Consider the following 24,015-nt stretch of genomic DNA (forward strand, 5'->3'; position numbering starts at 1 on the left):
TAAATCTATTATAGCAAAATGGAAAGAATATGGCACCACTACAAACCTGACAAGAGAAGGCCGCCCACCAAAACTCACAGATCGGGCAAGGAGGGCGTTAATCAGAGATGCAACAAAGACACCAAAGAGAACACTGAAGGAGCTGCAAAGATCCACAGTGGAGATGGGAGTTTCTGTCCATAGGACCACTTTAAGCCGTACACTCCACAGAGAGTGGCCAGAAAAAAAGTCATTGCTTAAGAAAACACATTTGGAGTTTGTCCAACGGTATGTGGCAGACTCCCCAAACACATGGAAGAAGATTCTCTGGTCAAATGAGACTAAAATTGATCTTTTTGGCCATAATGGGAAATGCCATGTGTGGCGCAAACCCAACACCCTGAGAACACCATTCCTACAGTGAAGCATGGTGGTGGCAGCATCATGCTGTGGGCATGTTTTTCATCTGAAAGCTGGTCAGGACTGAAGGAAAGATGGATGGCACTAAATACAGGGCAATTCTGGAGGAAAACCTGTTTGAGTTGGCCAGAGGTTTGAGACTGGGATGAAGGTTCATATTCCAGCAGGCCAATGACCCTAAACATACTGCTAAAGCTACACTGGAGTGGTTTAAAGGGAAACATTTAAATGTCTTGGAATGGCCTAATCAAAGCCCAGACCTCAGTCCGATTGAGAATCTGTGATATAACTTGAAGATTGTTGTACACCAACGCAACCCATCTAACTTGAAAGAGTTGGAGCAGTTTTGCCTTGAGGAATGGGCAAAAATCCCAGTGGCTAGATGTGCTAAGCTAATAGAGACATACCCCAAGAGACTCGCAGCTGTATACTGGTTGAATATGGGCTGAATACTTATGCACACTCCAGATTTCTGTTTTTTTTCATCTTAATTATTGTTTGTGTCACAATAAAACAACAATTTTCACCTTTAAAGTTGTAGGCATGTTGTGTAAATCAAATGGTGCTAACCCTCCAAAAATCCATTTTAATTCCATCTTGTAATGCGACAAAACAGAACAAATACAAAGGGGGATGAATACTTTAGCAAGACAGTGTATTAAGCCCTGACCTTAGCAAAAGTGTATGAAGTTGTAAAGAAACCCCATTTGGAGAAATGACTTCTTGTGTAGAATGTTTGTTTATGTTCGTATGCGCCTCCTGTCAGTCATTTTCTAGACCTTCCCGAGGCCACCACAGATCATGGGGTGGAGCTTCATGAACAAGGGCAGGAATGCATTCTTTTTATTTGATTTAATGAATAATGCATTTTATCCAATATATTTTCCTGATTATGTTGAAATAGAAGAGTCCATTTGTACATATGAAATGTGCGTAAATGAATTATTCCGACTGAGGCATGGGTCCTGCCCTGCTTACATTAGCTGCAGAGAGGCGCTGTAGTGCAACCTCAGCGTCTAAAAGCGTTGTGTGCTCGTGCAGCTCTTTAGTTTGAAAGGCCATACTCAAATAACAATCCAGAGTCTCAGAGTCCAGTGTGGGATCGATTGTCTTGAAAACAGCTCTTAAATCTTCCACTCCCACTTTCCTGCAAGAACAAGATTTACGTATTAAGCTTAAATGCTGAAATGCTTCATTCACTGAAATAATTAAAGTAATAACATCAATTAACATTCACAAAGAGCATCATGGACTCTCACTCTTTGCCTTCTAGTTGTTCCCTCAGCTGGCAGATGTACAGGCGTTTCTCAGCCAAAGCCTGCTTTTTTACCAGACCCAGGAAATCACTCTGCTTTCCATCCGTGTCCTGAGGAAAGATGAATATTCAGTGATCTTATTTTGTGATGGCCCCCTTCCATAAGTACACACGAGAGCCAATGGAAAGATGAGTAAGCACAAAACTTTTTTGTATATAGACACATTTCACAATTATTCCACGAAACTGAGTCGGCTATAAGCCATGTACGACAAGATCGAGTGGAATAATTGCTTTATTCTATCCACATTCAGTGGATTTTGAGAAATAGAGCATTTTTATTTTTTGTAAATTCGATCAATGAAAACTTTATACAAAACCTCTGACAAAATAACTTCTGCTTGGGGGGCGTCATGGCTCAGGTGGATAAGACGCCATACCATAAATCCGGGGACCCGGGTTCGATTCCGACCTGAGGTCATTTCCCGATCCCTCCCAGTCTCTCTCTCCCCCACTCATTTCCTGTCCTATCTCTACACTGTCCTATCCAATAAAGGTCAAAAAAACCCTTTAAAAAAAAAAAATAATTTCTGCTCAGGTGGACTTCTTCAAAAACCTATCAGTTGCTGCACGAATTGACTTGAGTGTTGTTTTTTCGTAGAAAGTGCCGTCTTGCTGTCGTACCGAAGTAGAATAGCTTTTGACAAGTATTTAATTCTTCCTTGGACATTTCAGTTATGTAATTTTCAAACTTCTTTGAGCTTTTGAACCAGTCTTAAAAAAAAAAAAATCAATAAGTTTTAATGAAGAATGGAAACAAACTGACGAAATGACAGTAGCAATTTGTGAAAAATGCAAAATAATCTCATCTCATCTCATTATCTCTAGCCGCTTTATCCTTCTACAGGGTCGCAGGCAAGCTGGAGCCTATCCCAGCTGACTACGGGCGAAAGGCGGGGTACACCCTGGACAAGTCGCCAGGTCATCACAGGGCTGACACATAGACACAGACAACCATTCACACTCACATTCACACTTACGGTCAATTTAGAGTCACCAGTTAACCTAACCTGCATGTCTTTGGACTGTGGGGGAAACCGGAGCACCCGGAGGAAACCCACGCGGACACGGGGAGAACATGCAAACTCCACACAGAAAGGCCCTCGCCGGCCACGGGGCTCGAACCCAGGACCTTCTTGCTGTGAGGCGACAGCGCTAACCACTACACCACCGTGCCATCCATGCAAAATAATAATTATTGAAAAATAAAAAAAGATATGTTCTTACCATCAAAAATTCAAAAATTTGATGGTAAGATATGTTCTTTCCATCAAAAATTCCATATTTTGTTGCTTTTTTGTGGTTTTGCTTTCGAGTAGAGTTTTTATTTCGTCCTCGGTTGGTTCAGCAAAACGCTCCGCCGTTTTGTTTTTCTCTACTCACGGTATATGAGCTGATAGCCTAGTAGTAGAGTAGCCAATCAGAGTGCGCGATTGGTCATATCCAGTGAATGTGGGAATAATACTTTGTTTTAGTCCTCACCTCTGTGTACAGTCTCTGATAGGCAATGCTTCCTTCGCTGGTCTGCAGTTCCGACTGAGCAGCCAGCACCAGTTCCTCTATATCCTGATCTCCTTTCAGAGGGAAAGTCGTCCTCAGAGCCTCACTGAAAGCCAGCATTAAAGATACACCTGTTCATTTATTATGTAAGGAATAAAGTATAATGGGGTGTACTGTTATAGGAACATAATCAGTGACAGGGTTCGCACTGCAAAGAGACGAGAAGTGGTTCATAGCTATTCTTTTAAGTTCGTTTCTTAAGACACGTATTTTTAAGTATGTTACCTCGCTTGTTGACAGTTTCGGCGAACACTTCCGCCTTCTTCAAAACAGTCACCAGATGTCGAGTGGTGACGTGCCTTATCAGCTGATGTTACTCTATGGAGGCGTGAACGTCCTGCCCAATTTGACAGGTAGTCCACGCCTCCTGCTGTCAGGTCGCTGCCCCAGGACTGCGCTCCAGGTATGTGACAGCGCGTACGCTCCCTCATCCCGGTTCATGGTCCTCTGCGCCCGCTTACGTATCTCCACTGCCTCCAAAATCCAACGCTGGTATCTATTCTCTTCAGCGCGAATGACTCTGGCCTCTTCCCAATTCATAATATGATTTTGTCGTTTGCAGTGGTCTGAAATGGCTGATTTTAAGTTTTCTTGGCTTGCTTTTTCTTTTTCGGATCTTGTGAGTCTTTTGGTTGTTTCTTTTTCACATTCTAATTGGTGTTCTTTCCTGCGAGTGTGGAAGCATCTGCCCGTTTCACCAATATAGACTTTATTGCATGACCGGCAAGGAATTTCATATATGATATTGCATTTATTGTCCAGTTGTATTTTATCTTTGGGGTGAACTAGCAGCTGTCGGAGGTTCTTGTATGGTTTGACCGGGGTGTTGATGTGGTATTTCCTCATGGATCGTTGGATGCGTTCTGTAACTCCTTTTATGTATGGTAGTGTGACAAAGCCCCGGTTTGTTTTTTCTGTGTTTTTTCTTGTCTGTTTGTTTCTTTCCTTTTTTTGTGTCTGTGATTTTCCTTTTCGAAAATCACGTAAGCGGGCGCAGAGGACCATGAACCGGGATGAGGGAGCGTACGCGCTGTCACATACCTGGAGCGCAGTCCTGGGGCAGCGACCTGACAGCAGGAGGCGTGGACTACCTGTCAAATTGGGCAGGACATTCACGCCTCCATAGAGTAACATCAGCTGATAAGGCACGTCACCACTCGACATCTGGTGACTGTTTTGAAGAAGGCGGAAGTGTTCGCCGAAACTGTCAACAAGCGAGGTAACATACTTAAAAATACGTGTCTTAAGAAACGAACTTAAAAGAATAGTTATAATTATCAGACATAATGAATTTTCACTACATGGTTCATAGCTACTCCACCACAGAAATGTTCCGATGACTACTTGAAGAAAAGTATACTTTTTATCCACTTACGATATATGTTGTGGAATATCTATGAAAATGTTTTTGTGAATGCTTTTTTACAACATCTAGAAACAGCCATTCTCAAGTAGCCTCTTGAAATTAAGAATAACTGAGCAAGCACAAAGTCCTCTGTCCTGAAGAGTCTCCCCACAGAAAACAAGGAACAAGTGCTGACAACTAATCCTTCCCTCTGAGGGTTTTACAGGAGAGGAAATCACAACCCAGGATTATCAGAAGTTATATTTATTTTTGACTTCTTGGAGTTCCTGGTATATTTGAATGGGTTTCATCCAAATCTCAGTAACTCGAAAACAAGTCGGTCTCTGTTCAGTGAGAGGAAAATTCAGAAATAAAAAGCTCTCTGGCACCAATAAATCGCCAAAATATTATTGTGCACATTTAAATAATGAACTGAATATTTGTATTTATGGATTATAGAAGAAGAACTTTATTCGTCACACGTACGCTTGTGAAATTCCTCTCTGCGTTTAACCCATCTGAAGCAGTGAACACACATAGATACATACAGTTAGGTCCATAAATATTTGGACAGAGACAACATTTTTCTAATTTTGGTTCTGTACATTACCACAATGAATTTTGAACAAAACAATTCAGATGCAGTTGAAGTTCAGACTTTCAGCTTTAATTCAGTGGGTTGAACAAAATGATTGCATAAAGATGTGAGGAACTAAAGCATTTTTTAAACACAATCCCTTCATTTCAGGGGCTCAAAAGTAATTGGACAAATTAAATAATTGTAAATAAAATGTTCATTTCTAATACTTTGTTGAAAACCCTTTGTTGGCAATGACTGCCTGAAGTCTTGAACTCATGGACATCACCAGACGCTGTGTTTCCTCCTTTTTAATGCTCTGCCAGGCCTTTACTGCAGAGGTTTTCAGTTGCTGTTTGTTTGTGGGCCTTTCTGTCTGAAGTTTAGTCTTCAACAAGTGAAATGCATGCTCAATTGGGTTGAGATCAGGTGACTGACTTGGCCATTCAAGAATATTCCACTTCTTTGCTTTAATAAACTCCTGGGTTGCTTTGGCTTTATGTTTTGGGTCACTGTCCATCTGTATTATGAAACGCCGACGAATCAGTTTGGCTGCATTTGGCTGGATTTGAGCACACAGTATGTCTCTGAATACCTCAGAATTCATCCAGCTGCTTCTGTCCTGTGTCACATCATCAATAAACACTAGTGACCCAGTGCCACTGGCAGCCATGCATGCCCAAGCCATCACACTGCCTCTGCCGTGTTTTATAGATGAGGTGGTATGCTTTGGATCATGAGCTGTACCACGCCTTCGCCATACTTTTTTCTTTCCATCATTCTGGTAGAGGTTGATCTTAGTTTCATCTGTCCAAAGAATGTTCTTCCAGAACTGTGCTGGCTTGTTTAGATGTTATTTAGCAAAGTCCAATCTAGCCTTTTTATTCTTGAGGCTTATGAGTGGCTTGCACCATGCAGTGAACCCTCTGTATTTACTTTCATGCAGTCTTCTCTTTATGTTAGATTTGGATATTGATACGCCTACCTCCTGGAGAGTGTTGTTCACTTGGTTGGCTGTTGTGAAGGGGTTTCTCTTCACCATGGAAATTATTCTGCGATCATCCACCACTGTTGACTTCTGTTGGTGTCCAGGTCTTTTTGCATTGATGAGTTCACCAGTGCTTTCTTTCTTTCTCAGGATGTACCAAACTGTAGATTTTGCCACTCCTAATATTGTAGCAATTTCTTGGATGGTTTTTTTTTTTCTGTTTTCGCAGCTTAAGGATGGCTTGTTTCACCTGCATGGAGAGCTCCTTTGACCGCATGTTTTCTTCACAGCAAAATCTTCCAAATGCAAGCACCACACCTCAAATCAACTCCAGGCCTTTTATCTGCTTAATTGAGAATGACATAACGAAGGAATTGCCCACACCTGCCCATGAAATAGCCTTTGAGTCAATTGTCCAATTACTTTTGGTCCCTTTAAAAACAGGGTGGCACATGTTGAGGAGCTGAAACTCCTAAACCCTTCATCCAGTTTTAATATGGATACCCTCAATTAAAAGCTGAAAGTCTGGACTTTATGTCCATTATATAACTATAACTTGAATATGTTTCAGTAAACAGGTAAAAAAACCAAAATTTGTGTCAGTGTCCAAATATATATATGGACCTAACTGTACCTAGAGCAGTGGGCAGCTATGCTACAGCGTCCGGGGAGCAGTTAGGGGTTCAGTGCCTTGCTCAAGGACACTTCAGCCCATGATTGCCCCATGTTAAAGTGCATATCATGGGTAAATTCAGGAGCAAGATCAATGTAATTCTCTTATTTTATATTAAACTTTGGTCAAATATCTGTAACATTCTGCATTCTCTGCAATTTTTTTACCTTGCGCAATACCAGAATAATTCAGTTGAAATCAAGCCATTTGAGGCGCACTGGTCCGCCTCTGAAAAAACTTGGCATTTGGATTTCGCGGCAAACATTGATTTTCGTGACGTCGCGTGCGGGACGCCTCCCTCTGAATCCTACGTCAGCGCTGGTTTGTTTATGAGAAAACGACCTGGTGGTTTTCTGCAAATTTCTTCAACGTTATCACGTAACTATTAAAATGGTTAAAAGATGTATCGTCGGGGGGTGTAGCAACACCAATCTTGATGGGATTAGTACTCATCGTTTTCCAAAAGACCGGACAATGAGAGAGAAATGGGAGCGCTTGGTCTACACAGGCTGTGCACTGAAACCGTGCAAATCTCTTGCAGCCTGCTGGCGCTTCCGCAGATAACGTCATGAATCTGGCTCCAGACTCCCTTGGGATTTTTCCAGACGCGTTCTGTTATTTTCTATTTTTCTGCTGTAGACAGATGGCCTTGTGCAAAATTACCCTTCTGGATGAGTGTGTAAAGAGACATACTTTCATATAAAAAAAACACAAAATTGGTCCAGAATATGCACTTTAACCTAACTGCATGTCTTTGGACTGTGGGGGAAACTGGAGCACCCGCAGGAAACCCACACAGGGAGAACGTGCAAACTCCACACAGAAAGGACTGCGTCAGCTGCTAGACTTGAACCCAGAACCTTCTTGCTGTGAGGCAACAGTACTAACCACTTACACCACCATGCCAATTATGTTCTAAAAACTGTACTGGTCATAAATTAAAAAAATTGAATTAAGTTAACGGTGTCCCTGGCTACAAAAGGTTTGAGAACCACTGTTATAGAAGAACTCATAAAGTTGGTTTCTAATTTGAATTGAAGTTTCTAACGCATCCCTCACCTGAACTGAGGTGTGCTTAGCAATCCACTCTCAGTGCTGTCACTCTGTATGAGCACCTTGAGCAGATGAGACAGTAGATAGGTCTGGCCATGGTACACACTTTCATCCACCTGCCACATATCAACACTCGATTAAACCCCAATGTCATCACTCAATTAGTACATACAGGGGGCTGCAAAAGTAGGTATAGAGTCAGGATTATACACAAACAACAGCAGCAGGACGACTTCTACTTTCAGCAGGATGGGGTGCCACCGCACTTCGCACTCAATATGCGTGCGCTACTTGGCAAAGAATTTCCCAACAGGTGGATTGGACGTTGGGGAGCCGTTGACTGGCCACCACGTTCGCCAGATCTCACTCCTATGGACTTCTTTTTCTGGGGATGTGTAAAAGATGGGGTTTTCGCACGCAAGCTACATTCTGTTGATGCCATGATTCAGTTCGTATGGGAGGCTTGTCAGGAAATTGATGCTGATAAAGACCTTTGTGCCAGAGTGTGCATGGGTGTCCACATATGACTAGTGGAGCGTGTGAATGCTAGGGGTGAACATTTTGAACATTTGAGGGATTAATATGTTTATTATTGATATGTTATGATTGATATGTTGGTTCAATCGATAAAATAACGTGTTGTTTTTCATTACTGGATACCTACTTTTGCAGCCCCCTGTATTAGGAAGGATTAACATTCATTTATTGTCCCTAGTGTTATCCATCCATTATCTTTACCAGTTATTCCATGAAATTGAGTCGTACATGAGCTGATAGCTATTGATAGCATGTGTGACAAGATTGAGCAGAATAACTGTTTTATTCTATCCACATTCACTGGATTTTGAAAAACGGAGCATTTTTATTGTTTGCAAATTCGATAAACAAAAACTTTTTAGACAAAACGTCCGACAAAATCCTTTCTGCTTAGAATGTAAACAAACCGGCGAAATGACAGAAGCAATTTGTGAAAAATGCTCGAATAATAATTATTGAAAAATAAAAAATATACGTTCTTACCATCAAATACTTTCATTCCATATTTTGTTGCTTTTTTATTTTGGGGGGTTTTTGTTTTCGAGGATAGTTTTTATTTCATCCTCAGTTGGTCAGGAACACGCTTTGCCATTTTGTTTTTCTCGACTCACGGTATATGATCTGATAGCCTAGTCGTAGAGTAGCCAATCAGAGCGTGCGATTGCTCATATCCAGTGAATGTGGATAGAATAAATACTGATTATCCATCAGGGTTGCGGGGCAAGCTGGAGCCAATCCCAGAGAGGTGGGGTACACCCTGGGCAAGTTGCCAATCTATCGCAGTGACGATAGCTCGTCTCTACCACAGCGATGAACAACCATTCTACCCTCACATTCATACTTATGGGCAATTTCGAGTAGCCAGTTGACCTAACCTACATCTCTTTGGACTGTGGGAGGAAACCAGAGTACCAGTTGTTATCCATCAATTGAAATTGGGAGACCAATTAAAAACACCAACCTTGCCTTGGAGAATGTCATAAAAGAGACCAATGAAGTCATCTTCTAGGTAACGCTTGATGCCATCAAGCAGGCTGTAAGCCCACTGCCCTGCCTTCTCCTCATGCTGCTTTAACAAATACTGGTGGAGAAACTCCTTTAGATCACTGCTTTCATCCATCTGTGTTTGCAAAACACATAACCAGCACATACATAGATACCTCCATTAATTTGTCATATTTTTATACTAACAGGTACTGAATTGATGGATGATACCTTCTCATCCTCAGATGCTTTCTTTCTCCATATGTCTTTTAGAACTCTAATGACATCAGCCTTTTTCAATCTGAGGTTCTTCTGTTGCCCCTCATAGCGCAGGTAGATGGGAACATCACTGGAACTACCCTGGGGGGAGGGGGAGGGGGTTCCTGAAGTGCAGTTCAACCAGCCATAAGAAGTAAATTCCAAAATAAAGTAATTTTATATGATGGGCTTCTCACCAGTCCAGTAAAGAAGTCTTTCTGCTCCAAGCCCATGCTCTTCAGCTCCTTCAGCAAGATCTCCAGTCTGTTTTGACTGGACTGGCCCTCAAAGAGCTCAGAACAGCGATCTCCACTACCAAGAACATCTTACATGCAACAACAATATCAATTCATTTTCAGTACATTTTGACCACTGCTCATTTTCAAAATCACTCTCATTTTCAAAATCACTCTCACAGTAAATTGGGCTTCCCCCCCAGACTGTTGATACAAAGTTGAAAGCATATAATTGTCGAGAATATTTTTGCATTCTGTAGCATTAAGATTTCCATTTAGTGGAACTAAGGAGCTCAAACATGTTCCAGAATGACCGTGCCCCCTGTACAAAGTGAGATCCATAAAGACATGGTTTGACAAGATTGAATTGGAAGAACTCGAGTGTCCTGCACAGAGTCCTGACCTCAACCCCACTGAACAGCTTTGGGATGAACTGGAATTTAGACTACATGCCAGGCCTCCTTGCCCAACATCCGTGCCTGACCTCAGTAATGCTCTGGTGTCTGAATGAGAACAAATTCCCATAGCCATGCTCCAAAACCTAGTGGAAAGCCTTCCCAGAAGAGTGGAGGTTATTATAACAGCAAAAGGGGGGCTAAATCCGGAATGAGATGTTAAACAAGCACGGATGGGTGTGACGTTAGGTGTCCACTTACTTGACTGACCATATTGCCAAAGGTAAGTTAGTAAGTCAGTGAGTGAGTGAGTGAGTGAGTCAGGTAGTCAATGAGTGAGTGAGAGAGTCAGTGAGTGAATGAGTCAGTCAGTCAGTGAGTCATTATGTGAGTGAGTGAGTGAGTCAGTCAGTCAGTCAGTCAGTCATTCAGTGAGTGAGTCAATGAATGAGTGAGTGAGTGAGTGAGTGAGTGAGTGAGTCAGTCAGTTAGTGAGTCAATGAGTGAGTCAATGAGTGAGTCAGTGAGTGAGTGAGTCAGTCAGTCAGTCAGTGAGTCAGTCAGTCAGTGAATGAGTCAGTGAGTGAGTCAGTGAGTGAGTGAGTCACTCAGTCAGTCAGTCAGTCAGTTAATGAATGAGTCAGTGAATGAGTGAGTCAGTCAGTCAGTCAATTAATGAGTCAGTAAGTGAGTCAGTGATTGAGTGAGTCAGTCAGTCAGTGAGTCAATGAATGAGTCAGTGAACGAGTCTGTCAGTCAGTGAGTAAGTCAGTGAGTGAGTGAGTCAGTCTGTCTGTCTAGTGAACAGTACAGAACAGCTGTATACCTGCACACTGTTCCCACCGTGGTCTAGGAGTTGAGGCTTTTCTCTGAAGGCTGTCTGTCTGTGTGCTGATCTGCTGATGTAAATTTAGCAATGCATCATATTCCGTCTTCATTTGGTTGAAGTCAGACTGTAGGGTCTCCAGCTGAAAAAGGAAAACTGGGTCTCAAACAAGTCTAGATGACAGGACGGTATGATAAACTTCACAGTAAACAAACATCATTATACATATTTCTCAGTACTGTATGTACTGTCAGAGTTTACGCTTTTATAAGCCTATCATGACTCACTTTAACAAGTCAGTGACAGGACATTAATATCGAACTAATCTGATCTTTATGTATGTTTAAATTATTTTCTCTCCTTGATAAATATAGAAGACAAAGAATGTCTGAAAGTTTGAAAGATATTTTTGTGCTTTCTTCACAAAACCAAGTATTGTGATACACATAGTGTAGTGTGATAATATTCAATACAATTATATAATTTCTTTGCAATATTGCCCGATTATCGCCTGGTATCAGATTTTGAATAATCCAGGTGTAAAGTAAATTCGTTTGTCGGGGTGAGATATATGTAAATGTGTACCAGTCAGTCTTTTGTCTGTTCATTTCGGCTTAATATAACCACATAAAGCAAAGCAATGACAAAATGGTTATGCACTTTGATTTTGATAGAATATGTGACTCATATAAAACATTGCCTAATACCTTTACGAGGTTCTCCTGATACATGCGTTCTAGATTCTCCCAGTCCCTACGCGGAACCACATCTCCATATTCTGCATGAAAGTGGTTGAGCTCTGTCTGGGCCTTGTTTAGATCCTCTCTACACACATCCAAAGCCAACTTTAGGTCCACGGGATTCTCTAAAAGAGAAGACAAGACATCAAGTACCTTAACGTGGATCATGCACTTTTTCCACATGCAATCAAGTTACCAATATGTGCCCAAAAACATTGAATTCTCAGGACTGAAATGCAATGATTGGCACCATCCTGTGAGGAACCAGGCTCCTCTGGGCTGTCGCGCATGCTGCTGATATTGTCAATGAGCAGTCTGCGGGCGTCACGTTCCTCCCTGTATAGCACATACTGTCTTTCAAGGTCTTCCTTTAGATATGAAACCTGTGACAGACCAAAGATAATATTCGAGTCTTTGAGCAATGCAATATCTACATTTCTACATTTTGTGATTTGTTTCTAATTTTATCAAACTATTGTAAAGTGTAATAAAAGAAACAGCAAACTGGTTTGGCTGTGAACTACTCTAAACCAACAATTCATTTCTTTTAAATACTCACACATGGCTACTGTGCCATCAGGTTCAAGCTTTGTTCATGTGTATCCAGACCAGCAGAACTAATTGAACTCAGATACACCTACCATATAGGATGCTGTACATGCTCCTGACTCTGGCCCAATTTCTGCTGCACACAACATGTTAAACACTCTCTAGCCTGTCTATCAGCGGGAAATCACCACCACAGCACCACTGCTGAGTAATATACCAGAACACAATGCCAACAAATTACAAATTTTAACTTATTAATGAACAACACTAGCGCTGTTGCCTCACAGCAAGAAGGTCCGGGTTTGAGCCCCGTGGCCGGCGAGGGCTTTTCTGTGCGGAGTTTGCATGTTCTCCCCGTGTCTGTGTGGGTTTCCTCCGGGTGCTCCGGTTTCCCCCACAGTCCAAAGACATGCAGGTTAGGCTAATTGGTGGCTCTAAATTGACCGTAGGTGTGAATGTGAGTGTGAATGGTTGTGTGTCAGCCCTGCGATGACCTGGCGACTTGTCCAGGGTGTACCCCGCCTCTCTCCCACAGTCAGCTGGGATAGGCTCCGGCTTGCCTGCGACCCTGTAGAACAGGATAAGCGGCTACAGATAATGGATGGGTGGATGGATGACCAACGCACTATTAGCTGGCCTAGTGGTTAGCGTGTCCGCTTCTCAACCGGGAGATTGCGAGTCCTACTCGTGGTCAGGTCATACCAAAGACCATCATAAAAATGGTACCTACTGCCATGGCACACTGCAATACAGATGTGAGTAAGGAAGTCAAATTCTCATGGTTACCAGAGGACCAGCCCCCCACTGTAACCCTAGCTATATAGGCGAGAGACCGAGGGCTATGAAAAGGAGATCAGCACTGCACATCAAATAGCTGGGTAGTACTGGGACGGAAGACCAGGTCCTGATGTGTAAGGGACTTTGACTTGACTTGACTAAACAACACACCATAATTTTTGGGGAGCACCACTTAACCTAACTGCATGTCTTTGGACTGTAGGGGAAAACCGGAGCACCCGGAGGAAACCCACGCAGACACGGGGAGAACATGCAAACTCCACACAGAAAGGCCCCCTTTCGGCCACTGGGCTCGAACCCAGAACCTTCTGGGTGACAGTGCTAACCACTACACCACTGTGCTGCCCACGATTCTTCTAGTAAATGTTAAATAAAGATATCCTAACAGAAATCTCACCACAAATAACAGCACATTTATCAATTACATTTGAGAATTCAACAATATTATTTCGTGGTGAATCATTCTTAGCACGGTAATGACCCGGAGAGAATAGCTGCATGGTAGGGTTACAAGGTAAGCCTGGGGGATATAGGCAAATTCAGTCAGGAAATTTACTAACATTTCTCTTCATTAGACTGTTTTATAGAAAAGAAGAAGAAAGAAACGGGTTAATGGTTTTATTTCATATATCTCATAATGAGAAATATTTTCTTTAATCAAGATATCTTCACGGGCGGCACGGTGGTGTAGTGGTTAGCGCTGTCGCCTCACAGCAAGAAGGTCCGGGTTCGAGCCCCGTGGCTGACGAGGGCCTTTCTGTGCGGAGTTTGCATGTTCTCCCCATGTCCATGTGGGTTTCCTCCGGGTGCTCCGGTTTCCCCCACAGTCCAAAGACATGCAGGTTAGGTTAACTGATGACTCTAAATTGAGCGTAGGTGTGAATGTGAGTGTGAATGGTTGTCTGTGTCTATGTGTCAGTCCTGTGATGACCTGGCGACTTGTCCAGGGTGTACCCTGCCTTTCACCCATAGTCAGCTGGGATAGGCTCCAGCTCGCCTGCGACCCTGTAGAAGGATAAAGCAGCTAGAAATAATGAGATGAGAAGATATCTTCACTTGCTGAGATTTTTTTTTCCCACTGGCGTCTGCTCAACTTTGAGGCTGTTTCACTCTCCCCAATAATCACAAAAGAGTTCCCAATTTTCGGCTGCTCTTACTTGATTATCTTCCCAGACGATCCTATGGTGGACGGTACGGTAGTGTAGGATGATCCTATAGTGGTCACTGTCGCCTCGCAGCAAGAAGGTTCTGGGTTTGAACCCAGCGGCCGACGAGGGCCTTTCTGTGCGGAGTTTGCATGTTCTCCCCGTGTCCGCGTGGGTTTCCTCCGGGTGCTCCGGTTTCCCCCACAGTCCAAAGACATGCAGGTTAGGTTAACTGGTGACTCTAAATTGACCGTAGGTAGTGAATGATTGTTTGACAGCCCTGCAATGATCTGGCAACTTGTCCAGGGTGTACCCAGCCTCTCGCCCATAGTCAGCTGGGATAGGCTCCAGCGTGCCTGCAACCCTGCACAGGATAAGCGGCTACAGATAACGGATGATCCGATGGTGTGGTATGTATAAAGTCCATTATACAGTTTTGCCTCAATTTAAAATCGGAAAAATGAAACATGTTGAATATTTATAATTCAGTGTCCTGTCACGAGTTGGTCTCGAAAAAAACCCCCAAAAGCTTTATTTCACACATGAAAGAGCAATAACCAATAATAGCCAAGCTGGACAGCCAAATCCGATATTAGTTTTGACCCGAAGTCAATTTTGTTCAAGAGAAATTATGTGAGTCCCCTGGTTCCAAGAGTCAGATCATTGGCTTTGATTCTGCTTCATGAGCATAATCTGAAAGTGTGTGCTGTTTTGCTTTGGGCCAGTGTGGTGCATGGAATAGAAGCCAAAATGTGTCAAATGTCCAACCTGGGTCTGCAAAGTTCTCTGTTCTTCCTTCATGCTCTCAATGACTTGCTGCAGATGCCGGCGTTCCTGTTTCAAAGCCGTGATCTCAGCTCTCTCTTGCTCCCTCAGGCCCAGGATCCTCTCTTCACACTGTTCAGACAGCAGCACCATCTGCGCACGGAGAGGCTCCAGCTCTTGGATCTGCTGTTGCATATACACTGCAAGAACACTTCGGTCATTTTTAATATAATCTCTCATTTTTGGAACTTCTACTTAGTCATAACAACTGCAAACCTGTGCTTTTGTTTTGTTTGGTTTTTTTTTCCCGGAGGAAAACGTATACGTACCTAGAGTAATCTCATATTCATTTTTGATGGCGGACAAAAGTGGCTTGTATGTTTTAAAGTCTTCAATCAAATAATCAAAAACTTCTCGGTATGCCTTCAAAGGACAGACATAAAACAAGCACTGAGCACCACAAAGAACACAACTCTGCGATATATGACGGGAAATAGTCTCTGTGTATAAAGTGTAAACCTGAAGTTTGAGCTGCTGGAGTTTGGGGCTATGCACGTCTAAAGATGCCAGTTCTCTCCTGAGATAGCACTCCAGTTGTACCAGGAACCGTGGCTTAGCTACAGTACGTCCAAATTCTTCACTGAATCTGAGGCACAGGATACATTATAAAGTAAGCGCCATTGCAATAACGTTAAGGATGTGAAGAGTTACTTTCTACTTTAAAAATATCTAGGAAAGTGGGTTGACACAGTAAACCTGTTTCTGAAATATACATTTTTTTTCCTCTGTAGATTCCGGTTTGTATGCTTAATGCTTATACAAGAATTATCATCTGTTAGTGATTGGCTAGTGGATAAAAGGTTATCTTTACAGCTTGGAAAAACTGAATCTATACTGTTTGGCTCTAAAAGTTTGTTTGTTTTATCTGTAACCGCTTATCCCATGCAGGGGGCAAGCTGGAGCCTACCCCAGCTGACCATGGGTGAGAGGCAGGGTACACCCTGGACAAGTCACCAGCTCATGACAGGGCTGACACACACATACAACCATTCACACTCAATTTAGAGCCACCAATTAACCTAACCTACATATCTTTGGACTATGGGAGGAAACCCACGCAGACACAACGAGAACATACAAACCCCACACAGAAAGGCCCTCGCTGGCCGCGAACCCAGAACCTTCTTACTGTGAGGCGACAGTGCTAACCACTACACCACCATGCCGCCAGCTCTAAAAGTAACTTGAAGAAAAATTTGAATTTGGACATCGTGTGCAAAGGCATTGAAATCAAATATTACTTGAAAGTTAAATATTTAGGTGCAGAGTTGGATCAATGCCCTGTGATGACCTGGCGACTTGTCCAGGGTGTACCCCGCCTTTCGCCCGTAGTCAGCTGGGATAGGCTCTAGCTTGCCTGCGACCCTGTAGAAGGATAAAGCGGCTAGAGATAATGAGATGAGATGAGATGAGATGAGATGGATCAATACTTCGATGGAGAAGGCAATGGCCGAAAAGGTATTGAGTAAGGTATATGCCAGATTAAAATTTTTATATCCAAAATCTAAATTTTTAGATTTAAGAACCAAGAAACTGTTAGCATCAGCACTGATACAATGTCATTACGATTATGCCTGCTCTTTTTGGTACTCAAGTTTGACTAAGAAAACAAAACCAAAACTGCAGATTTCTCAGAATAAATTGATTCGTTTGACTTGAAATTTGCAGCCAAGAACATCATTATTGACTGAACACTTCAAAATCTTAGGATGGCTCCCTATCCGATATAGAGTAGAGCAATTAAAACTAAATCATATGTACGGAGTGCTTGATGGGATGTCTCCTAAGCACCTTTCTGACCAATTCCTTTCCATCTCAAGAAGACATTCTCATAATACTCGTTCTAGTCAACATCCGCTTGTCATTCCTCATTTTGGTGCTTTTGGTAAGTTTTCATTTTGTATCACTGGTGCTCAGTTATGGAATAGTCTTCCTTCTACCTTAGTCAATCTTTGTTAAATTTTAAGAAAAATGTTCAGTCCATCCATCGTCTGTAGCCACTTATCCTATTCTACAGGGTCGCAGGCAAGCTGGAGCCTATCCCAGCTGACTACGGGCGAGAGGCGGGGTACACCCTGGACAAGCTGCCAGGTCATCACAGGGCTGACACATAGACACAGACAACCATTCACACTCAATTTAGAGTCACCAGTTAACCTAACCTGCATGTCTTTGGACTGTGGGGGAAACCAGAGCACCGGCAAACTCCGCACAGAAAGGCCCTCGCTGGCCTCGAACCCAGGACCTTCTTGCTATGAGGCGACAGCGCTAACCACTACACCACCGTGCCACCCAAAAGGTTAAGTCTTATATGTATAATGTTATGACTTCTTTTGAGAATAATGATTTTATTTTTTATTCATTTTCATATATTTTTATTAGTATTAGGTTTATATCTCTCTTTTATGTCACATCTTGTATTATGGGGACCACGGTGGAAATAAGTTTTTAACTTTTTTGTGTTATCCCAGCAATATCTATAGGATTTTAGGGTTCGAGCCCAGCAGCCAGTGAGGGCCTTTCTGTGTGGAGTTTGCATGTTCTCCCTGTGTCTGTGTGGGTTTCCTCCGGGTGCTCCGGTTTCCCCCACAGTCCAAAGACATAGAATAGAATAGAATGCCTTTATTGTCACTATACACATGTACAATGAGATTAAAGCATCTCCAATAACAGTGCAAAACAGCGTGGGGAGAGAGAGAGAGAGAGAGAGAGAGGAAGGGGGGAGAAAAAAGGGGGGTGGGAGAGTGTGTAAGGGGGGTAAGGTGCACAGTCCTGAGGTGTATGTGTTGTGTTACACATTATGGAGTGAGGTATTGCTCATTGCACATATAAATTATTGCACAGAGAGAGTCACATTGTAAATTATTGCATGAGAGATTCACATTATAAAATAAAATATTACACATTTATGAAGTATTGCAAGGTAAGGTAGACATGCGGTTAAGTTAATATGGGACGGCCTTGGGCTGAGGTGCCCTTGAGCGAGGCACCGAACTCCCAACTGCTCCGCGGGCGCTGTTATATGGCTGCCCACTGCTCTGGGTATGTGTGTGTGCTCATTGCTCATGTGTGTGTTCACTGCTTCAGATGGGTTAAATGCAGAGAGGAATTTCACAAGTGTGTGATGAATAAAAGTTGTGCTTTCTTTCTTTTGTATCTGATGTATTTTTTTTATAATATATAATATAAAATGTGAGTATGTATGTATATATATATGCATATCAGGGCTCGAAATTTGCGGTGGTCCGGTCGCCCGAGGTGACTTAATTTGTCATTTGGCGGGTAATTCCTGTCACTAGGCAGCCCGGCTGGCTAGTTGAAAATAAAAAATATATATGAAGCGAAGATTCAGACTAGGGCTGTGTGATATATCGAATATCCTCGATACATCTCCGAAAATTTTGCGTGAGATACATATAATTATTATATCGTAACTATCGAGTCATCTGCCGACTTGCGTTTGTTTTCGTGTTTGTTGCGTTTGTTTAAAACCTTTTCCGGTGGTTTTCTCCCGGTCCCTCAGGCAGTAACGTGAGAGGCTGCCTAAGGGTAAAAAAAAACAATAACGTCACGCACTCGCCAACCAATCCGGGCGACATCTAGGTGCTGAAAGGAACTTGCGGGAAGATTTTCTAGTTTCGGTTTACAGCACTGACTCAGTTCGTGCAGTCGCTGGTGTTGCATAGGCTACCGTGTAAGCTCTGTCAATTTCAGCGACAAATTAAAAATGGAAATGGACGGGGGCGTCATGTCTCAGGTGGCTAAGGCGCCATACCATAAATCCGGGGACCCAGGTTCGATTCCGACCCGAGGTCATTTCCCGATCCCTCCCCGTCTCTCTCTCCCACTCATTTCCTGTCCTGTCTCTACACTGTCCTATCCAATAAAAGGTGAAAAAAGCCCCCAAAAAAATCTTTAAAAAAATGGAAATGGACGAATTGGTTCCTAAAAGAACTAGTAAGGGGTCAGTCATCTGGCGTTTTTTTGGATATTGCGAGGAGGACGTGGAACAGCAAATGCCAGTTTGTAAAGTGTGCAAAAAAAAACCCTGTCATCACGAAAGGCAGCAGCACTACAAATATGTTCTATCACCTGAAAACTCACCCGGTACAGTATGAAGAGTCTCTTAAACTCCGAACTTCTTGTCCACGAGCTAAAACCCCCCCACAAGCTAAACAAATGACCATAGTGGCCTCGTTCTCCAAAGCCACCCCATATGTTGCAATTTTCAAGATTGTTTTTTTCAGTTTGTGCGACATCTTTGTTGAATAAAAATAGTCTTATTTCAACTCAATTGTGATTAATCACGAACATGAAAATTTAAAATGTGTTGTTGAAAACCACCTGTAAAGTTAACCAAGAATGTTATTTAATCTGCAGGGATTGTAGTGAAAACAGTAAAGAGTAAAAGTTAGATTTCATGGGGTCCTTTAGAGGAGATTTCAATATATCGTATATCGTGAAATGGAGAAAATGTGTCGGGATATTCATTTTTTTCCCATATCGCACAGCCCTAATTCAGACAGACCGTCAACTAAAGCTGCCACATATTAAGCGTGTGCCGTCTGTGTTAATCGATGTGTTTATCGGAACGACGGAAAATACCAAAGAATTCCGAATCATATCGTGTATGAGTCAGGCTGTCGGTTTTTTCCACTACTGCGCATGCACATAACACATCTTGTTGAATATCGCGGTAATCACGTTATCAAATTCAATAGATGTGGCCACATTATCGCCCATTTAAACACGTGTTTTTGTTGTTGTTTACAGCTACATCTGCCAAAGCTACGCTGCGATGTGGAATCTTCTGAAAGGTGTACAGAAACCGCCAGAGACGGGGACAAAGCGACCTCAGTCTGAAGAGGAGAAAAAGGCCGCCGATAAAGCGTATGAGAAGGAGAAACAACAAAGGACTTATAAGCAAACGTGGGAGCAGGGTAGGCCTTGGCTGCGATACGATTTTTATGGAATAATTAATTTTTTTCAAGTTGATTCCTCGTCAATATGAAGCTCCTCATGCTTTCACTCTCATAAACGGTTAAATACAGAAAGCATGTTGGACATATTTTGGGTGCTATAGTCATGATAGTAAGTATATTTGCTTTCAATACTCATACACCAAGTTGCCAAGTTTTCCAATATATTATTATTTGTTGATATATTATGGTGCTCTGTGTTGTTCTCATTTATGTATTTAACAACAGTATCAAAATACTCGGGTCTTGAAATAAATGCACATTCGTCATGAACAATGGTAACTACTCTCTTTTGCGTTATTTTTGACAGAAGTAAAATTCATACATGAACAAATTTTGGCTAGTTGATTTTCTGTTTGGCGAGTTACTTTGGAAGGTAACTAGTCCGGCTGGCTGGTGAAAAAATATATGAATTTTGAGCCCTGCATATGCATAATTGTATATAATATATATGCATAATAATGATATTATGGGTATCTGTGTACGTATGGATATGTGTATAGTTATGTGTATATGTAGTACTGTGTATATGTATTGTATGTGTGTATATATGTATAACATAAGTATCTGTATATATGATTTGGTCGGTATTATACCATGTTGGTATGTTTTCTTTTTGTTTGTTGCTTTTGTTTTCTTTTGTATATATAGTTTATTATGGTGGAAAGTGACGTTTGATTAGCGGTGGTATAGAGGGTAAGGATTTGATAAGTTATTGACTTCTTCCTAATCCTTTCCGAACATTATTATGTTACTGCCTTGTGGCTACGCTATTCTGTTTGTTTATGACGATGTTTTGATTATTGCATTTTTTTATTATTTTTTAAAATATCTTTCTTCTTTACTGTTCGGAATAAAGCGATCAATCAATCAATCAATCAATCAATCAATCAATCAATCAAGCCTCATGTTTATTGTGGATTATTTTGTTGCGTTTATCATTTTTATGTACTGTATTATTGCCAAATAAATCAAATCAAATCAAATACAACAGTGGTGATATATTAAAAATTTATTCTATAGCCGGAAAACTAGAATATGGACATACCCGTGGTTTCTATTTGCTCCAGAGCGAGTGTGTTTCTGACGGTGTTGTTGGGCAACCTGAGAGCTGACATGGGCAGGCCAGGTGGAAAGATAGCCAGGACTACATTCATCTGTAATCTGGAAGAAATTAAATTGAGATCACATTGAAGCCTATATATATATATATATATATATATATATATATATATATATATATATATATATATATATATGGTATATATACAGTACCAGTCAAAAGTTTGGAAACACCTTCAAATTCGATGTTTTTTCTTTATTTTAATTAACTAAAAGACACTTCGTGTCTTAAAGTAATGACTGATTGTTATTTCTCTTTACTTAGTTGAGTGGTTCTTGACATAATATGGATTACTACAGTTGTTGAATGGCCGGCTAGTGGCCTAGTGGTTAGTATGTCTACCTCTCGATTGGGAGATTGTGAGTTCTATTGACGGTTGGGTCATACCAAAGACCATCGTAAAAATGGCACCTACTACCATCTGGCAAGGCATGCTGCAGTACAGATGTGAGTGGGGAGTTAAACTCTCATGGTTATCAGAGGACTAGCCCCCCATTATAGCCCTAGCTATGTAATAGGTGAGAGGCTGAGGGCTACGGAGATCGGTGCCACATGGCGCAGGAAGGACTTTGACAGGTGTTGAACAAGACTATTTACTGTATTTTTACTCTTTACTGGTTGATGGTGTCAAATGCATTAAGAAGGCAAGAAATTCCATTTTTGACAAGACACACCTGTTAATTGAGAAGCATTCCAGGTGACTACCTCATAAAGCTGGTTCAGATAATGCCAGTAGTGTGCAAAGCTGTTATCAAGGTAAATAGTGACGACTTTGAAGAATCTAAAAGATGAAACGTTGTTTTTTAAACACTTTTTTGTTTACCAGATAATTCCATATGTTCCATATGTTATTTCATAGTATTGATGAGTTCAGTATTGTTCTACAATGTAGGGAAAAAATAAAAAAATAAAAACATTGAATGGGCGGCACGGTTGTCTGCGTGGGTTTCCTCCGGGTGCTCCGGTTTCCCCCACAGTCCAAAGACATGCAGGTTAGGTTAACTGGTGACTCTAAATTGACCGTAGGTGTGAATGTGAGTGTGAATGATTGTCTGTGTCTATGTGTCAGCCCTGTGATGACCTGGCGACTTGTCCAGGGTGTACCCCGCCTTTCGCCCGTAGTCAGCTGGGATAGGCTCCAGCTTGCCTGCGACCCTGTAGAACAGGATAAAGCGGATAGAGATACTGAGATGAGAAAAACATTGAATTTGAAGGTGTTTCCAAACTTTTGACTGGTACTGTAGGTTAAGGTCTGCGAAACAAAACAGACAGAACATACATGCTAAGGTGCAACTTACTTTCAGTATGTTTGACACAGACCTCACTTGCCCTTGAGACCCCTTGCTTGACAAAAGCCTGCTACTAATACAGATACCACAGAAAGGAGCTTATATTTATTAATTGAAGAGACACAGCACAATACAGCTTGTTAAAATGGTGAGAAATAGAATAGTTTGTTGTTGGGAGGACCTTTCGAACATGAAACCCATTACAGTGAATTGTGTGTGTGTTTTAAATAAGCACAAAGAATATTTTCTGTTGTGATTTACACAGCATATACCAATGAAACTTCTGACTCTTTCCAATGAGTCACATCATTTGACTCATCTTACCAATAAGAATCGATTCTTTCGGCTCCCAAACGACTCCTAGTCAAAGTTTGTAATCTGCTGAAATATGGCTGAAATTATTCTATAAATTATGACTTCTAGTGAATAATATAACATTACTTTGCATTGTATATTATTATATCTATTGAAATAATTACAAAATCAGCAAGGCAGTACAAATCTGCATTGACAAACACAGTAAACATCCCTGCATTAATATTTCTGTGTCAGTAAAAATGTTTTTTTGATTAAATTACACTGTACAGTAACTACATTGCCTAAAGAAAGAAAGAAAGAAAGAAAGAAACCAAGCAAGGACTCGGATCATTTTTGCGAGTCGGCTCTCAGCGTTCACCAAAAAGAGCCGACTCAAAGAGTTGAATCGTTGGCTATGAAACAGCCGAACTCCTTCACAGGACGCCGTTTCTGACTATTTCATCCATTTACTAGCTAATAACGTTTATTTAAAGTTATTAAGCTGCCATTTTCTAAACTATCGATCCTTGCCTTTCAAACGTTGACAGTGGTGGCAAATGGATGTCCTTCTTTATAGACATGTGTAAATTTTATGTATCTATTTATATAATAAGAATTATCTTCTCTTCCTTGAAATTTCAAATATTTTGGGTAGTTTATGCTGCGACTTCAGGAATAACGTTGCGATCCTGTTGTTGTTTATGATCCGTTGCCATAGTATTGAAGGACCCCAAAGAGTTCACGGATGGAAAGGAGGCCATTTCGTGCCCAATACAAAGTGCATTTACTGCTTGTACAATTCTTTGATATATTACAGTATATGGCTTTCCCAGTAAGTATCATTACATACAATGAAATATTCTTTTTCTTTACCCGTAAATCAGTTCCCACTGTTCCTGGTTTGTCTTAGCATTTCATTCAGGCGATGTTTAGGCACCTAATATATTTCACACATGATCCATGAACTTGTTTTTCCGAGCTTGTTTTGCACCCAGGATAAAGTATGAAACGTTGAAAAATCAGAACAGCTACTTGAAAAAAAATTACATATTATCCAGCTGAGTTATGATTATTGCTATCATGAACAACGTGAAAAACAAAGGCGTGTTATTTTGACACCAAGA

General features: G+C 41.5%; 1 protein-coding gene across 1 annotated transcript; it reads right to left on the reverse strand.

The window, feature by feature from the left end:
* Positions 1-1,057: 1,057 nt before the first annotated feature.
* On the reverse strand, positions 1,058-22,641 carry tsnaxip1 (translin-associated factor X interacting protein 1). Its single transcript, XM_060923939.1, has 13 exons — positions 22,604-22,641; positions 21,231-21,346; positions 15,147-15,343; positions 12,137-12,269; positions 11,854-12,011; positions 11,147-11,288; positions 9,887-10,014; positions 9,663-9,791; positions 9,409-9,567; positions 7,917-8,026; positions 3,197-3,320; positions 1,659-1,765; positions 1,058-1,546 (listed from the first exon to the last, which is right to left on the reverse strand). Exons 2-13 carry the CDS (start codon positions 21,337-21,339, stop codon positions 1,342-1,344), a joined length of 1,701 nt encoding a protein of 566 aa, XP_060779922.1. The 5' UTR covers positions 21,340-21,346; positions 22,604-22,641; the 3' UTR covers positions 1,058-1,341.
* Positions 22,642-24,015: the final 1,374 nt, after the last annotated feature.

Source organism: Neoarius graeffei, chromosome 6, assembly GCF_027579695.1.
Source record: "Neoarius graeffei isolate fNeoGra1 chromosome 6, fNeoGra1.pri, whole genome shotgun sequence".
In the NCBI taxonomy this organism is placed as follows: Eukaryota; Metazoa; Chordata; class Actinopteri; order Siluriformes; family Ariidae; genus Neoarius; species Neoarius graeffei.